General features: G+C 43.0%; 2 protein-coding genes across 3 annotated transcripts in view; one reads left to right on the top strand and one right to left on the bottom strand.

Moving 5' to 3' along the window:
• The window catches only part of TAF12 (TATA-box binding protein associated factor 12), a 57,057-nt gene extending 54,004 nt beyond the window's left edge, over positions 1–3,053 (top strand). For both annotated transcript variants that reach the window (XM_073564068.1, XM_073564060.1), the window contains exon 6: positions 2,776–3,053. In XM_073564068.1, the coding sequence (XP_073420169.1) occupies positions 2,776–2,811 (36 nt within the window). In that variant the 3' untranslated portion in view covers positions 2,812–3,053. The remainder of the gene's footprint in view (positions 1–2,775) is intronic.
• Positions 360–11,912, bottom strand: RAB42 (RAB42, member RAS oncogene family). Its single transcript, XM_073564080.1, has 2 exons — positions 11,636–11,912; positions 360–3,542 (listed from the first exon to the last, which is right to left on the bottom strand). The coding sequence occupies exons 1-2, from the start codon at positions 11,848–11,850 to the stop codon at positions 3,143–3,145; spliced, it is 615 nt and encodes a 204-aa protein (XP_073420181.1). The 5' UTR covers positions 11,851–11,912; the 3' UTR covers positions 360–3,142.
• Between the last annotated feature and the right edge of the window lie 5,793 nt (positions 11,913–17,705).

Here is a 17,705-nt window from a genome sequence, read left to right as displayed (position 1 = left end):
GCTTTGCATACTGCCTTGGTGTGATTTCAGTGGAAAAGCTTTAGCTGTCATTATGCTGCTAATGGGGGGCGCTGGGTGTCACTACTGTGAGTGGGCCTGGAGCTGGATGTGGCTTTCAACCCTCTCTGGGCTGAATGTGGCTGTCAAGGTCAGAAAGGTTGGGGACCGCTGGCTTATGCTATATGCTGCAATACCCCAGTAAATTTGACATTTGGTTTTTCAAAAAGTTTGTGTTTTTAGATCTTTAGATGTTTCTGTCGTTGCAGAAAGTAGAATTGTAAGCATTTCATAAGTTTTTACACTTTCAATGACAAATGCATTACATTTATACAAACACTCAATATTTAAAACGTTGACCGTTACTTTTTAAAGATTTCTGTAATTTGCCTTGGAATATAGCAACTTGTGGGCCAAATTCTGACTGGTGGTAGGCCATTCTTGCCTAACTAGTCCTTGGAGTTTCACAATTTTTTGTGTTTTTGTTTGTCATCCTACTTTTTGAGGACTGACCACAGATTCTCAATGGATTTGAAATTTTCGATCTATGGTCAACAATTTCCCCAGATTTCAGTGTTTCGTTCTCCAAGCCATTTGGTTATCACTTATGCCTTGTGATATGGTCTCCATCATGCTGAAAAAAGCATTGTTCATCACTAAATTACACCTGGGAGAAGTGGCCACTGGAGAATGTTAAGATATCATTCTTTATTCATGGTAGTATTCTTAGCCAAAATTGTGAGTGAGCAAGAACTGTACTCCAGTCCTCTGCAGTCCAAACAGTGTACTTCCTGCAAAGTTATTTTCTCAGATTTTTGCTCCATTGTCCTATATACAATAGTAAAAATCAATCTCCTATGTCACCCAGCTTATGGCACAGGACACAGAAGAATTAACAGAAGATACTCAGTTGTCACTGCATCCCCTTGATTGTGTCCCAATAGGGTCCATGGGTACCCAAATAGATGCCCAGTCTGGACTGAGATGTTTAAATGCCTCGGTCACTGATTGCCAGCAGCATTTAGGAGGTTAACAGCAGTGATCTGCGATAGCTCCAAACACTTTGACTCGTTCCATTATGTATATATCTGTCTTAGGTTACATATGGTGACAGATTCCCTTTAACCTCATAATGCTCTATCTAAACTATTATTAATATGGGCAAACAGTTTATAGACTGCTGAAAAGTCATCTCTGTGTGCCTCACATCAGATGATTTGCTGTTGATAAATTATCTTTTATCATTTTATATAAATGACCTCTTCCAGGCTATGAGGACGACTTTGCCTGGAAGATGCCATATTTTTCGCACTATAAGACACACCTTTTTTTTTTTTTTTTCCAACAAAAATATGGGGGAGGGGGGTCTTATAGTCCAGATGTACCGTCTCTGGCTGTGGTGGGAAGGGGTGGAAGCGGCAGAGCAGCAGGTCACAGGAGACAGGAGCCTGCTGCTATAGAGAAATGAATATTCACTGCATCCCACGCCCATGGGAGTGAAGAGCAGTGAATATTAATTTCTCTTTAATAGTGAACACGCTTTTAGCCGCAGCTGCTAGGCGTTCACGTGTACCCGCTACTTAAGTCAATGAATGTTCAATGCTCTCCATTCCCATAGGTGTAGAATGCAGTGAATATTCATTACCTTTAGTAGCAGAGAAACACGAAAGCCTGGCAGCGGCTCAAATCCGTCGGCTGCAGCTAACAGCATGTCCGCTAGTAAAGAGCAATGAATATTCATTGCATTCCATGCTCATGGTCCTGGCGTGGAGAGCAGTGAGTATTCCGGCAGCTGTCCTTGTAAGTAGTGCATGACGTCACTGCCATGTACGGCTTACAAGGATAAATCCGCTTCTGGCATCATAACAAGATTCTGTGAGGGAGCACAGGGAAAGTAAGTATAATGGTTTTGGGGGTTTTTTCTTAATGGTTTTTATGACTGGGGCCAATCAGACCAGAATAAGGATGAGTCCATGCATACCAGGACGGAGATGGGGGCCCTGCATAACCGGATGGGGATGAGAGGGCCCATGTTTAAAAGGATAGTGATAAGGTGGACATGACTACCAGGATGGGGACGAGGGGGCCCTGCCTACCAGGATGGGGGATATTAGTACAGAATTGACCACATTTTTTGCTTCAGTTTTATTTCGTTAATTTCCTCCTTTAAAACCTAGGTGCATCTTATGGTCCGGTGTGTCTTATAGCCCGAAAAATACAGTAACTCTGCCTCGAGAGCTTATACATGAAGGGGAATTTATAGTGTGACATATAATAGCCGCTTTCTGTTTCCCTGATCTCACGGCAGAGCTATGTGTGACTACAACTGACATATCTGCAGGTTGCTCTCTGGTTCCAACTCACAGGCACACATTGTTGCAATACAGCAGAGCTCAGACAGCTGTGAAAAATGTGTTCGTAAGAAGACAAATTTCATTTCTCCTGTTCTGTCTTAGTTACATAGCTCACACTAGTAACGTCCTCTTCATGTAAAATGAGCTCTGGGGCAGAGTTATCTTCTAGGCAATGTCCTCTGCAGAGCCTGGAAGAGGTAATTTATATAAAGTGATAAAATATGATCTCTCGGCAACAACACTGCTGATCTGAGGCATACAGGGATCACTCTCCTCAGCAGTCTATAACATATATGCACATGTTAATAGTTTAGATAGGCCAAATGTCGTGACAGACTCCCTTTAAACTAATAAAGTGTTGTTTTTCTTGGCTATTCTGTTTGCTTTATCAGTATACTAATCCACGTTTCCTTGTCTCCCACAGAGAATGGCTTTAATAAAGAAAACACAGAAGAAGTAGAATACCCAGCTGTATTACCCACACTTCTAGTTGACTCCTTCATCCTGCAGGAACTAGTGCAGACACCACCTCTTCAGAGAAGAGCCTACTTTTGGAGAACAATCCACACGTCTAGTAATGTGGACTTGGCTTTATATTAGTCCTGCATTACAAAACCCTCTGGCAGGGAATATGTTAAACTGTCATAACCTTTTGTATATATATAAAAGACTGGCTTGTTTGATTAAAGATTATTAATGTTATTCTGACTGGTTGATGTCTTGTTTTTATTATTCAAGAAGATCTTGAGGTTTGTTCTGTTTCCATGCAGCTACAGATGTTGCTTATGTTTTCAACATGCACATAATATTTTCTTCTGTGGTGTCTCCTTCCCTATTGAGCATCCCACAGAGCTATGCTCCAACATTGCAGATTTCTCCTGTCTTGTAGCTTTCAGTAATTCTCTGCACAGAAGGGAGAGTGCAGCAGAAACATTGCTGCCAGTTCGTGCAGAAGTCTCTAGGTATGGTGCACTTATAGAGTCTGCCAAACCTTGCGCTTCTTCTCGAGGTACACTTCTCTGCTCACGAATATCACTTTTTGTTCCAAGTAGTAGGAAAAGAGGATGAGGCTGAGCTCGCTCTGTTACCTCCTGATGCCAGTTCTGGATGCTCTCAAAAGTTTTATGAGCAGTGAGGTCAAACAGAAGAATAACACAAGCAGCATTTCTGTAATAGGAGCGAGTCACTGCCCTAGGATTTAATAAAAAAAAAAGGAAAGATTACTAGTGAACACACTGAGTCTATATATCTGCTCCTATTATCTGTCAGCTAGTCCTGACTGTGCTGGTGCTATTTGAGAAATGCAAATACATTGCTTTATTCTTTATCCCTAAAGCAATGTTTTAATTCGATAGATGACTACTAGATCGTCTGCCCACCAAGACGTCCACAGATTATCAAAACTCTTATGAGATTGCCTGAGCTAGCAAAGTGGTGCTGTCTGTGGCAGTTCCATAGATATTGAATGGAGGAGCAAAGCACATACACAGCTATTGCTCCAATCAAACAAGGGACACAGATTTCATGTCCCGTGGATATTTTTTGTTTGCGGTATGCCACACGGAACAATTTTTTTTAATTTTTTTTTTGGTGCAGTATCCCTCTCGGGCCACCACTCAGTGACAGGAGGGCCATCAAAAAAGGCTTGTTAAAGGAGCTAAATGTAGCCTGTTTTGAATAATGTCTTGTCAGGTGTCACATCTTATCTGAGTTTTGAAGGTTAGAGCTTGGGCTACAGCCTGACTTTGGTCACATTAACAAAACGATCACAATGACGCACTGCAAAATTTTCAGTAGTTAATTTAATACATAAATTATATTTTAAGAGGGCATATATCACTACCACTGCATTGCCTTCCAGTAAATTTTTGAGGCACCAGAAACCTACATATATCTTTTCCCATACATTTTGCATACGGATTGGAGAGGAACACTGGAGTTAACTGAAAATACAGGCGCTTCTCACAAAATTAGAATATTATCAAAAAGTTAATTTTATTTCAGTTCTTCAATACAAAACGTGAAACTCATAGTTATTACAAACAATGATCTGTTCCAAGTGTGTATATCTGTTAATGTTGATAATGGCTTACAGCCAATGAAAACCCAAGTCATCTCAGTAAATTAGAATTCTTTATAACACCAGCTTGAAAAAATGATTTTAAAATCCAAAATGGCCTACTGAAATGTATGTTCAGTAAATGCACGCAGTAATTGTTCAGGGCTCCTTTTGCAACAATTACTGCATCAATGCGGCGTGGCATGGAGGCGATCAGCCTGTGGCACTGCTGAGGTGTTATGGAAGCCCAGGTTACGTTGATAGCAGCCTTCAGCTTGTCTGCATTGTTGGGTCTGGTGTCTCTCATCTTCCTCTTGACAATACCCCATAGATTCTCTATGGGGATACGGCGAGGTGAGTGTGCTGGCCAATCAAGCACAGTGATACTGTTGTTTTTAAACCAGGTATTGGTACTTTTGGCAGTGTGGACAGGTGCCAAGTCCTGCTGGAGAATGAATTTTTTTTTTTTTTTTTTTCCAAAAAGCTTGTCTGCAGAGGGAAGCATGAAGTGCTCTAAAATTTCCTGGTAGACGGCTGAACTGACTGGTTTTGATAAAACACAGTAGACCTACACCAGCAGATGACATGACTCCCCAAAGTATCACTGATTGTGGAAACTTCACACTAGACCTCAAGCAGCTTGGATTGTGGCCTCTCCACTCTTCCTTCAGACTCTGGGAACTTGATTTCCAAATGAAATGCAAAATTTACTTTAATCTGAAAACACCTTGGACCACTGAGCAATAGTCCAGTTCTTTTTCTCCTTTTTCCCAGGTAAGACGCTTCTGGAGTTGTCTATTGGTCTTGAGTGGCTTGACAGAAGGAAAGCGATACTTGTAGCCCATGTGCTGGATATGTCTGTTTGCGGTGGCTCTTGAAGCAATGACTCCAGCAGCAGTCCACTCGTTGTGAATTAAGACTGCAGTTATCCCGGTTGCTTGTGCACCTTTTTCTACCACACTTTTTTTCCTTCCACTCAATTTTCCATTAATATGCTTGGATACAGCACTCTGTGAACAGCCAGCTTCTTTAGCAATGACCTTTTGTGGCTTACCCTCCTTGTGGAGTGTGTCAGTGACTGCCTTCTGGACATCTGTCAAGTCAGCAGTCTTTCCCATGATTGTAGACTACTGAAATAGACTAAAGGTACTGTCACACTAAGCGATATCGCTAGCAATATCGCTATAACTTGTGACGCATTGCTAGCGATATCGCTTACCTACAACCCGCTCCCCCGCTGGTTATCGCTGATCGCGTGAGAACGTCCAGGACTGTTTCTCGTCATCAGCTTCCTGCGGCGCTTCCTGTGGAGAGACGAGCGTGGAGCCGGGCGGGAGGATGCAGGATCGCCTAGTGTGACAGGTAAGTAGCGACCCCCGTCCCCAGTGATGTCGCTGGTGAGATCTGCCTGTGTGGCAGCTCACTAGCAACCACTTAGCGATGTACCAGCGATCCTGACCGCGTCATATCGCTGGTCGGGATCGCTGGTACATCGCTAAGTGTGACAGTACCTTAAGGGACCTTTTTAAACACTTTGGAAGCCTTTGCAGGTGTTTTTATTGTTAATCTAATTTACTGAGATAATGACTTTTCGGCTTTCATTTACTGTAAGCCATAATCATCAACATGAATAGAAATAAATACTTGATATATTGACATGAAAAAAGGATTATTTCAGGCCCCAAGATCCAGCATTAGCGTGTGTTCACACTACCTGTGTCCTCTTAATTAGCCTCTCTGGAAATCTGGGTGGTGCAAAGGCTTGCAGTGCTTATAATGAATCATAAGAAATGGAAATGCAGCACTTATCCAATCCTGTATGACCTTGTGGTTTATTCCATTAAGTAGAAAACGTTACATGTGGTGGTGCAGGTGTCAGGGGAGTGACTCATAAGAATAGGAGACCTGACTGACAACGGGCATTTCACGCCTTCCTGGCTCTTCTATGGGTCCATAAAGGTCAGAGACCTTCCCACACTTCCTTTTATGGGGGAAGAGGGGAGTGATTCCAACATAGTGCAGGTGAAACAAAAATTAGCATACAATCAGACAAAGCAAAAAATTCAGGGCAACATTTATAATAAAACCAACATATCTAATTTATTGTTGAGACCTAATGGTCCTTGAGCATCTGTTCTCAAAATCCATTTATGGTAGCTTCTTTTGTTGATAGCAAATTATTATAATCACCTCCCTCTTTTGGGTAACTCGCATATTCTATTTCTGCAAATCGCATAACCTTTGGGTCTACACCGTGACAGTCATGGTCTCCTATTTTTAAGAATCACTCCCCTGACCAGGGCCAGACTGGCAATTCTGGTAAATGCCAGAAGGGCCTGTGTGGTCACAGGCTGCCTTGTCTGCTACTTTGTTAGCAGAATTTGTGTTCTCAAGACACCCATACTATTAAGAATTATGACAGAGCACAAAGTCTTATCCCAGCAGGCCATGGGTCTCATTAGAAATATTGGTCTTGTAGTAAATCTTGCTTCCCTCCATCCAGGGTAATATTAGTAATATATTCCCAGCTGGTGCTTGAGGACGGGAACAGCATGGGCCTGTGTGATTTCAAAAGCCAGGGCTGAATTTCAGCTCCAGTCTGTACCTGCCCCTGCCACCGCGCATGTTTTCTACTTAATGGAATAAACCACAAGTTCTACAGGATTGGGTGAGTGCTGCATTTCTTTCTATTCCTTATGATTCATCAAACACGTGAAATAGATCACTCTGACTATATGACTATGTAATGAGTTTCACTTTTTGTATTGAACTGAAATAAATTAACTTTTTGATAATCTAATTTTGTGAGAAGTACCTGTAATCTTTTCAGATTTGACTTGGACGTCCTTTAAATAAATTTTCAACTACAATGATATTCATGACCTATCCCAGATCATGAATACCAAATCAGTAGTCATCCCTATCATTCAGTTGTTACCACAACCAGAACTAAACGGCTTCTGTTGAAGTGATTGGTGTGAAGTATTGACGATTCATTTAACATTTAAATACACTGCTCAAAAAAAATAAAGGGAACATTAAAATTCCACATCCTAGATATCACTGAATGCAATATTCCAGTTGCAAATCTTTATTCATTATATAGTGGAATGCGTTGAACAATAAAACATAAAAATGATCACTGTAAATCAAAACTAATATCCCATGGAGGTCTGGATTTGGAATGATACTCAAAATAAAAGTAGAAAATAGAATTACTAGCTGATCCAACTTCAATGGAAATGCCTCAAGACAAGGAAATGATGCTCAGTAGTGTGTGTGGCCTCCATGTGCCTGTATAACCTCCCTAAAAAACCTGGGCATGCTCCTGATGAGGCGGCGGATGTTCTGAGGGATCTCCCAGACCTGGGTTAAAGCATCAGTCAACTGGACAGTCTGTGGTGCAATGTGGCATTGGTTAGAAGGAACGAGACATGATGTCCCAGATGTGCTTGACTTGATTCAGGTCTGGGGAATGGGCAGGCTAGTCCATAGCATCAATGCCTTCATCATACAGGAATTGCTGACACACTTAGCCACATGAGGCCTAGAATTGTCATGCATCAGAAGGATGCATATGGTCTCACAGTGGGTCTGAGGATCACATCTCCGTACCTAATGGCAGTCAAGGTACCTATGGCCAGGGGTGAACCTAGCCTCTCTGCTGCCTGAGGCGAACAGCAAAATGACGCCCCCCCCCCCCCCCCCCCCGCACACAAAATTAATTTTTATATCTAGAATGTAAAACTGAGTACAATAGTGGACATTTTGATATAGATAAATAGAAAAAAAAGGTGTCACAAGGATGTCAGCGCCATCACACGCACATAGAAGAACAACACAGAAGTATCCAGAACAAGGATCATTAATGGCAATAATAGGCATGGCACAGGGCCGGACTGGGACAAAAAAGCAGCCCTGCCACACAAATCCCACCGGCCCACAAACTATAACACTCATCAGCCCCAATCAGTGAATTTTTGCTATACTTTGTCGTCCCCTCATCACTCTCTTAAAGGGAATCTGTCACCCGTATTTAGTGATATCATGTAAAGATATCACCCAATTGTGCATCCCATAAGGATTCTAGTAGGGCTTTTGACTCCCCCGACCCCGCACCTTTGAGGCATAAATACCTTTTTAATCTTGTTGGGGATGTATGCAAATCGCCGTGGTCCGGTCCGATGGGCGTGGCTTAGACGCCTTCTTTCCCCCCCTTCTCGGCTTGCTGCACGTAATCTTCATCTGTTAATATCACAGATAACTTTGGTTTCCGCGCTTGTGCATTGTAAAGCCTCCGGCGCTTGCGCAGTAAGCTTTGCCCAACTGTGGGCGAAGCATATAATCACTACTGCGCATGTGCTGGTATTTTCCAGCGCGGTCTATGCCCAGAAGTCTTCACATGCAGGACACACTTCCGGGGCATAGACTGCGCTGGAAAATACCAGCACTGTACACCTCGCACACACACGGCTCCACTCAGTACACACTTGGCTCCACTCCGTAAACCTCGCACTCATGGGGCTCTGCTCCGTACACCTTGTACACAAGTGGCCGTGCTCTGTACACCTTGTACACACATGGCTCCACTCAGTAAACCATGTACACATGCGGCTTTGCTCCGTACACCTCGCACACAAACTGCTCAGCTCCGTACACTTCGTACACACGGGGCTCCGTTTTGTTCACCTCATACACACACGGCTCCACTCCGTACAACTCGTACACGCGCGGCTCCGCTCCGTACACCTCGTACACGCGCGGCTCTGCTCCGTACACCTCACACACATGGCTTTGCTCCGTACACCTCGCACACACATGGCTCTGCTCCGTACACCTCGCACACGTGCGGCTCTGCTACATCCACCCTATGAACCCCTCCTGACCCCACACAAACTTTCTCATTCAGCACGATGACAACCAGCACAGCAGAGTCTTGCATACACTGAGGCCCTTGATCATGTGACCTCGACTCCTCCCCTCCTGTGACCTCATCACAGGTCCTGTGGCAAAGAATATAACATAGCGGCAGAGGAGAGCAGGGACGGAGATGATCGATAGACCGAGGGCTGATGCGCACAGGACCTGTGATGAGGTCACAGGAGGGGAGGAGTCAGGAGTCACATGATCAGGGGGCCCTGACTCCTTCCCTCCTATGACCTCATCAATTACAAGCCTTTGCACGCTACCAGCAGCACCAGCGTGCAGGCTAAATTGTAGGTGCTGCTGGTAGCAGAGCGCACAATGCCGCCACCTGTGCACAGAAGCTGTCTGCCGCCTGAGCCACAGGCGCAAATGTCCTCATTATAGGTCCGGCCCTGCCTATGGCAAGAACATGGAGGGCTGTATGGCCCTCCAAAAAAATGCATCCCCACACCATTACTGACTCACTGCCAAACTGGTCATGCTGGAGGATGTTGCAGACAGCAGAACATTCTCCTCGGCATCTCACATCTATCACTTGCTCGGTGTGAACCTGCTCTCACCCATGAAGAGCAAGGGGTGCCAGTGTCAAATCTACCAATCTTGGTGTTCTCTGGCATATGCCAATCACCTTGCATGGTGTTGGTCTGAAAGCTCAACACCCATTTGTGGATGTTGAACCCTCATACCACCCTCAGGGAGTTTTTTTCTGACAGTTTTAGAGGACACATGGATGCTAGTGGCTTGCTGAAGGTCATTTTGCAGGGTTCTGGCACTGCTACTCTTTGCACAAAGGAGGAGGTAGTGGTCCTGCTGCTGGGTTGTTGCCCTCCTATGGCCCCTTCAACATCTGGTGTACTGGCCTGTCTACTGGTATCTGTTCCATGATCTGAACACAGTGATGATAGACACAGCTACTCATCTTGCCACAACTCGCATTGATGTGCCATCCTGGATGAGCTGCACTACCTGAATAACTTCTGTGGGTTCCTATTGTACCTCTAGGGGTGAGAGCAATGACAACATGCAAAAATGATTAAAACAACAGCCAAAAAAGATAAGAACAAAGAAATGGTCTGTGGTCACCACCAACAGTAACACTCCCTTATAGGGGTTGTTTTGCTAATTGCCTAACATTTCTACCTGTAGGCTGTTCTATTTGCACAACAGCAGATGAAATTGATTCACAATTGATGTTGCTTCATAACTGGACAGGTTGGTTTCACAGAAGTGTGATTGACTTGGAGTTATATTGTGTTTTAGTGTTCCCTTTATTTTTTTAGCAGTGTAGATTGTATGAAAAACCGCTATTTTTGTCCATGGGTTGTATTTGCTATTCTGGGGCTTGTGCTTGTAATTCTAAACATGTCCCATAGATCACAAGTATCAATGCGAAAGCTACATGGTTAGAACATTGCATTTCTATGTAATATAGTGCAAAAACGTGCAACTTTACGTAAAATTTTGAATTTTTTTTTTTTACCTTTTCTTTTGAGTGATATGGTCCTTTCACACTGCGTTCTTTCTCACAGTTAGTGGTCCTGTCAAAGCTTTCTTCTGAACCCACACAAAATAGGATTTGGGCGTAAGTGACGAAGGAGCCACTGACTGTAATGCTGCAGACCAAGTCACGTCTGCTCTGACGTGTGTTATTTTTGGCCGTATATCCCTACTGGAGGTGGACACCCAGATATATTAAACTAGGTTCTCATTTTCCACTGCAGATTTGTGTGAAAATCTACTGTGCATTATAGGACCAATGAGATTTCAAGAAATCTCAAAGGCTGCAGAGAAAATTTGTAGCCAAATTTGACATTTTTGCTGAAATTGAAATCTATAGTATGTTAATCCTCAGTAGTAATCTGCTACGTTTACCCTAAGGGGAAATTGTGGGCTGCAAAAACTGATCCTAATCTGCACATCCAATGTGAATTCGAGGCAGTATCCCAACAGATGTCTTATGGTCTAGTAATAATGTTCTAAATTTGCAAAATGTGACATGTAAATGTAACATCCAGTATTAATTAAAATTTAAAGAATGTTTAATCTTCTGCGGCCAATAAAGCAAATATCTGTTGATCATAAACCAATTATTTTACTAGTTGTCGTTAACACTTATCATTAGGTCTATATGCATCTTTATGCTAGCTGCTAAGTTCTATGTACTGTATATTCTTCTGAATAGATTATCCACATTTCTATAGAAAAAAAATCAATATTCATATACACACTATGAAATAAATAAAACAATATCGCAATACGTTTTATTGTTTCATCATGTAAGGTATTAAATTCACCTCACCGGTAACGCTCCTGGCCAGCCGTGTCCCAGAATTGCAGCCTGACTTTAACTCCAGCCTCAGGCTCTTCTATTCGGGAGCAGAAATCTACCCCTACAGTGGGCCCTGTAGTGTCTGTAAACTCTTCTTCTGTGTATCTCCTCAGGAGGGAAGTCTTGCCCACCCCAGAGTCGCCACATAATAGCACTCGAAACTGAAAGTCCCACGCACATGCCATCCTGGCCAGGAATGCTGTGATCCTCAAGAAACTGTGTTGCCAAGATCCTTCACACTGTCCATTCCTCCTCCTCCTCTTCCCACCCTCCTTTTTGTCATGCTTTCTGCAGTTGCTCAATCAGTTTCAAGTTTCCACTTGCAAATAACATTCCTTTGTCTGTTTCAGCCAAGTCCAGACAGGGGGACAGGTATAACATTTATTTATTTTTATTTATTTTACTCCCTTATATAGCGCCATTAATTCCACCACGCTTTACAGACATTGTCGGCTTCTCTTTTCTTTAAATATCCTGTTCGCACTCACTGATAAACAAGAAAAATAGTGCAAATAAAAACCGTGATATATATATATATATATATATATATATATATATATATATATATGTATATGTATATGTATAGTAATTATTTGTTTGGTCTGACATCCAGGTCTAACTTCATGTCAGGTACACCAGGGTGCAATGTTCCTCAGTTGGCACTCGAATGCTTCAAGTGACATCACGGGGTCTAGTAATTCAGAAGAGGGTGGAGCCACAGAGTGCCGACATGAATTTTGGACCAGGATATGTCATATACCTGCCAGCACAACAATCCAAAAGATTATTTGTACAAACTCTACAAAATCTAAAAACAAGACACAATTTTTTTGTTTACACAAGCTGGAACATGGATCAGATCATGATTGTTCATTTACTGTTTCGTCCAATACAATCTCAGGTTCCACTATTACTGGACTACGTGGATTTTTCCAAGAATCATAGAATGTTAGAGTTTGAAGGGACCTCCAGGGTCATCATTTCCAGCCCCCTGGTCAATGCAGGATTCACTAAACCATCTCAGACAGGTGTCTGTCCAGCCTCTGTTTGAAGACTTCCATTGAAGGAGAACTCACCACCTCTCATGGCAGCCTGTTCCACTCATTGATCACCTTCACTGTCAAAAAGTTTTTTCTAACATCTAATCTGTATCTTCTCCGTTTCAGTTTCATTCCATTGCTTCTCATGTTTCCATGTGCAAATGAGAATAAGGACAATCCCTCTACGCTGTGACATCCCTTCAGGTATTTGTAGACAGCTATTAAACCTACTCTGAAAGAGATGAAGATGAAGAGCTGAAGTTTTACAGGAATTTCTAAATACAGGTCTTCTAAAACTGCGGTCACATGTGGCTGTGGTGCAATTTTCAAAAATCCCTTAAAAAACATTGCAGTTACGCTGCATACAGAACAAAAAAAAAAAGTCACAATGGCTTCACTGTCTGATTGTAGCTTAAATTAAAAAAAGGTAGTAGTCACCTCTCACTAATTGGAACATGTCAGATCCATTTCCAACCATCCCAAACATCGACAAAAATGAGTTTCCCCTACCGACTGAACCCTTTATATCACAGTATTTTACAACTGTAAGGATTAACGCGTCAGAGTTTCATGTAGGTAGAGTATGAGGCAGTTGAGTTCAGGTCAGGAGATTCACAGCTGATACACAAATGGCAGTTTGTATAAGAACTGTGAAATTCGGGCTTGTGAAGTCTGCCTTAGGGTATGTGCACACGTTGTGGATTTTATTCGCATCAAATCTGCAGTGTAGTGCACAGCCAATGTAAACCTATGGGAAATGGAGATTTCCTGTGCACATGCTGCAGAAAAAAATGAGCGGATTCTCATCGTTTTATTTTCCACATCATGTCAATTCTTTGTGTGAATCTGCAGCGTTTCGGCACCCATTGACTTGCACTGAGTCAGGCACATCCGCAGCAAAACCGCAGATGTAAAAAAGATCTGTGGATTTGCTGTGGATGTGGGTGCTAGTAACGCTGCGGATCGGGAGGAGGGAAGAGTGTGGGTGGAGCTATATGCGTGTCTGTGTGGGGGGCAGGGTCTGCATGTCTGTGTGTGCGTGTCTGCTGTGCAGCCGTTGTCTGATGGGATTGTCGATGATGGGAAAGTAGTCCTATCAGACAATGCATGTAAAGTGTAAAAAACCAAAACCATACAGAACATACAGTACATATAAACATACATTACGCACAGTACATATAACATATAACATAGAGTACACACACCATATACACCTAATTCCCCGAAGCCCTCGGTCTCCTGTAATAAAAATAATAAACCAACCTATACTTACCTTTCCGCCGTAGTCCAGATAATAACAAGTGTCCCACGACCAGGGCCAGTTTTAGACAAATTGAGGCTCTAGGCAAAATTCAAAGTGGGGCCCCCATGTCCATATAAAACACGTACATGTTACACCGATATCGGTGTCACCAGTGTTTTCAATCAGTGTGCTAAGACTGGTAGAGACCCCCGGAGCTGCAAGACACCTGCAGCCCAATGCGGAGACTGGCAGAGACCCCCAGAGCATTAGTGCTGGAGCTGCAACTGATTAATCATTTCATGCTAATTATTTTTACACTATCAGAAAACCCCTGTAGTGTCTGTTCACACGCACCATTTTTGCTGCGGATTGATCTACAGTGTTGGCAGGAAATATTCAGTGTTTTTGCAGCCTTTTCACTTCAGTTGCTTCTGTATGCCCTAGCTCCTGAAATCTGGTCTGCACCAGACGATGAGTCTGTAGACGATGACGATGTTCTCGGACCAGGTGATCTCCGATATAGGCAGCTCTAAAAAAGATTTACAAACAACTTTAAGCCGTCCAAGCCTTGGTAATTTTCCTTGCCTTGGATGTGCTTGCTGCAACAGTTTGGTGAAAGGGGCCCAGTTTTTTCATCCCCAAACAGGGAAGAAGTACGAGATTTGGAAACAATATACCTGTACCAGTAATTTTGTTATTTATGTCCTGAGTTGTCCATGTGGTCTCTTCTATGTTCGGGAGACCACTATGGAGGTAAAAGCAAGAATCAGTAAACATAAGAGCACGATTAGGACCGGTATGACGGAACTTCTTGTACCGAGACAGTTTCGCGATATGGGTCATTCTGTCAATCAATTACGGTACAGGGTGATTGATGATGTGCCTGTACTCAGACAAGGTGGGGATCGGATTACCCTTCTGAAAAAGAAGGAACTTATGTGGATTTTTGAACTGGATACCCTGCAACCTTAAGACATGAATATTGAGTACAACCAAAGCTGTCTCTTATAGGGGAACGTGGGTTTGTTTGCTTTTTTTTTTTTTGGAGGGGGGGTGTTTTTTGAGTATTGTGGGGCTATGGTTAATATAGGGTGGTTGGTTAGGGGCGTTCTATTTGTATGTAACTCTTTTATGCAATACAGTTCACTTGGACTGATTCGTATGTGTTTATCTGATTATATAGGGTGGATTAGGGCATCCTGGGTACTTTTATATCCTTTGTTTGACAACTTTATGGTTATTGTGGATTTATTCCACCTTAGTACCCGGGTTACATTGTCGCCAGAATTGAATGGTATTATGTTGCAAATGAGCCCCTATTATGTCTGTCCTATATCGCTTGTTCTATGATAGATTTATATCTAATTGGATGTGTATCTAACTATATTTACATAATGTGGAGCCAACAGCCATTCTAAGCTGAATCTGTATGCTCTCATCAGATCGCAACAGCTAAGCAGCTTGAGGCTGGGCCAGTACCGGCATTGGAGACCGGCTGGGAATCCCTGGTCTAAGTTTTCTGGGTATGGGTATTTGTGGGTTACTTGGGATGGTTTATAAGGTTTTATGCTTGCTTGAATGGTACCCTAAGTGAAATGTATTTAATGATGAAATTATTTGCTTCTTTTTAATGTTATACATGAACTTTATATTTCCATAGGTATTCCTGCCGATTGATGTGATTTTTCTGATGTACTGGGATTTCTTCCCATATTATGTGGGTTTTGTTACTTTGTGTCGGTCTAATACATATAGGGGCGTTTATTACTGTGATGGACATCTTCAGTTAACCAATCACCTGGGAGTCGACTAGACAAAAATACTGTGACACGCGCAGTAGAATTCAATGCAAGAACATGAGAGCTGCTAATTTAGATGTCCGGACATGCACAGTGATATGGAGAAGCACGGCATATTCATCAGCGTGAGTGGATTGGCTTTGTGCGGCGCTAAGGACTGCTGGAATATGTGTAGTACTATGCAGACGCCGCACCATGCGCCATTGTATTCTTTTGTGATTGGCTATAGTGTTGTTTACTATGATGATGCTGTGACATGTGCTATTGTGATTTTCTGTGATTGGTTCTGGGGACGTGTGACCGCATTTTGGGGGAGTGGCTGTCACTATGACAATGGGAATACTCTTCAGTGATTGGTGGGATGCCTTCTTTGTTTACATGTGATCTCTGGGAGTTAGTTACAGGTTTTTACATCTTCCTTTATGTATAATAGCGATCAGAACTAGCGATTTTGATGTCAACTTAACCATTAGAAGAAAGGATACTCAGTAGGATTGTTTTTAATTATGTACAAAAGAGAGAAAAAGTGATGGCACTCACCGTTCTGTCGTGAAAATTCTTTATTGATTACAAGGCATTGGCACGGGAGGAACGTACAGAGAGTGGTGAGTGCCATCACTTTTTTTCTCTTTTGTACATAATAAGATTACATGTTTGCTTTTCTGGATTGAGCACCCGTTCGGACGGTAGTTTGGCGGTCGGTCCAGGTGTGTGATTTTGGACTTGAATAGCAGTCATGGAACTGCTTAGGGGTTAAGGAGCAGTGCCGAATCTTCTGTCTCTTCTATATGTTTTTAATTATGTGTTGGGATTTGTACCTTTATGTAACTATATGTGTATTTTCTATTGGTGATTTGTTAATTAGTGGGTGGTTCTTCTTGTATATAAGGGTGGTTTGAACACTTCTGTACTGTGCTTGAAAAAGGTCTCTTGACCGAAACGTCGCCACAGGAGGCAGAATAAATGTAAGACTTATTTCTTCACCACGGTCTGGGCCATTGTCTTCTTTTTTTATTGTCATGGAATTTTTCGAGGTTGGACTCCCTGGTATTTGACGTGGGCCTCAGGAACATTGTCTATAAGATTTTGATATTTGAGAGGTGCGGTTTAACCCTTTTGTTCTAATCAGGTGGACACCCCCGTCCGTGGGTAGTGCTCCTCTGGATCCAGCTCCAGCTCAGCGATCTCTCTTCTTGGATGGCTGAACAGCAGGGTATAAGGATTGTAACCGGTGGTGCGATGTATTCGGTTGTAGTACACCCACACTAACTCAGCTACGAACTCAGGCCACCGGGCCTTTCGGTCTTCCTCCAGCGTCCTCAACATCTGGATCAGTGCGCGGTTGAACCGTTCACAGGCCCCATTTCCCTGAGGATGGTAAGGCGTTGTCCGAGATTTTTTGATCTGGTACAGACGATGCAATTCTTCCATCACTTGCCCAAGAAAACAGGCGCCTTGATCGGAGTGGATTCGCTTCGGGCAGCCGTACACCTGAATGAAATTCTTGCAGATGGCATGTGCAGATATTCAGCAGTTTGATCATGTGTCGGGGTCACAATGGCATGGTTCTTGAAGTGGTCCGTCATCACCAGACAATGTTCATATCCTTAATGAGCCGGGCCAATTGTCAGATAGTCTATCATCAGTACTTCCAGAGGAGCCAAGGTCACGATGGTCTGTGCGGGAGCTTTCGGCTCTGGAGGGTTTGCTAATTCACAGCTTCTACATAGCCGACAGGTCTCTTTCACCACGGCCTTCAGCCAAGGATGATAAACTAATCTTTGCAGCCATTGAAAGGTCTTCTCCTGACTGAAGTGAGCTCCCCTTTCGTGCGCTTCTGTGGCCACTGTGGCCACTTTGGATAGTAACAACTCAGGGATCAACACCTGCCAGGTGACACCCATCTCTCGCTGAAGTTGGATCTTCCAATACAGCAACCAATTTCTCAGCTGGAGCCT

Source organism: Dendrobates tinctorius, unplaced genomic scaffold (genome assembly GCF_039654945.1).
Source record: "Dendrobates tinctorius isolate UK_male_01 unplaced genomic scaffold, ASM3965494v1 ptg000015l, whole genome shotgun sequence".
NCBI lineage: Eukaryota > Metazoa > Chordata > Amphibia > Anura > Dendrobatidae > Dendrobates > Dendrobates tinctorius.
Note: the sequence above shows the minus strand (reverse complement) of the source record. Positions and strands in the feature narration are given on the sequence as shown.

Bases quoted from the DNA above. Each gene is read 5' to 3' on its own strand.
- RAB42 (XM_073564080.1), bottom strand. From the start codon at position 11,850: ATGGCATGTGCGTGGGACTTTCAGTTTCGAGTGCTATTATGTGGCGAC. The intron at 3,543-11,635 runs GTGAGGTGAATT...ATTAAATCCTAG, and splicing joins GCTGGCCAGGAGCGTTACCG to GGCAGTGACTCGCTCCTATT.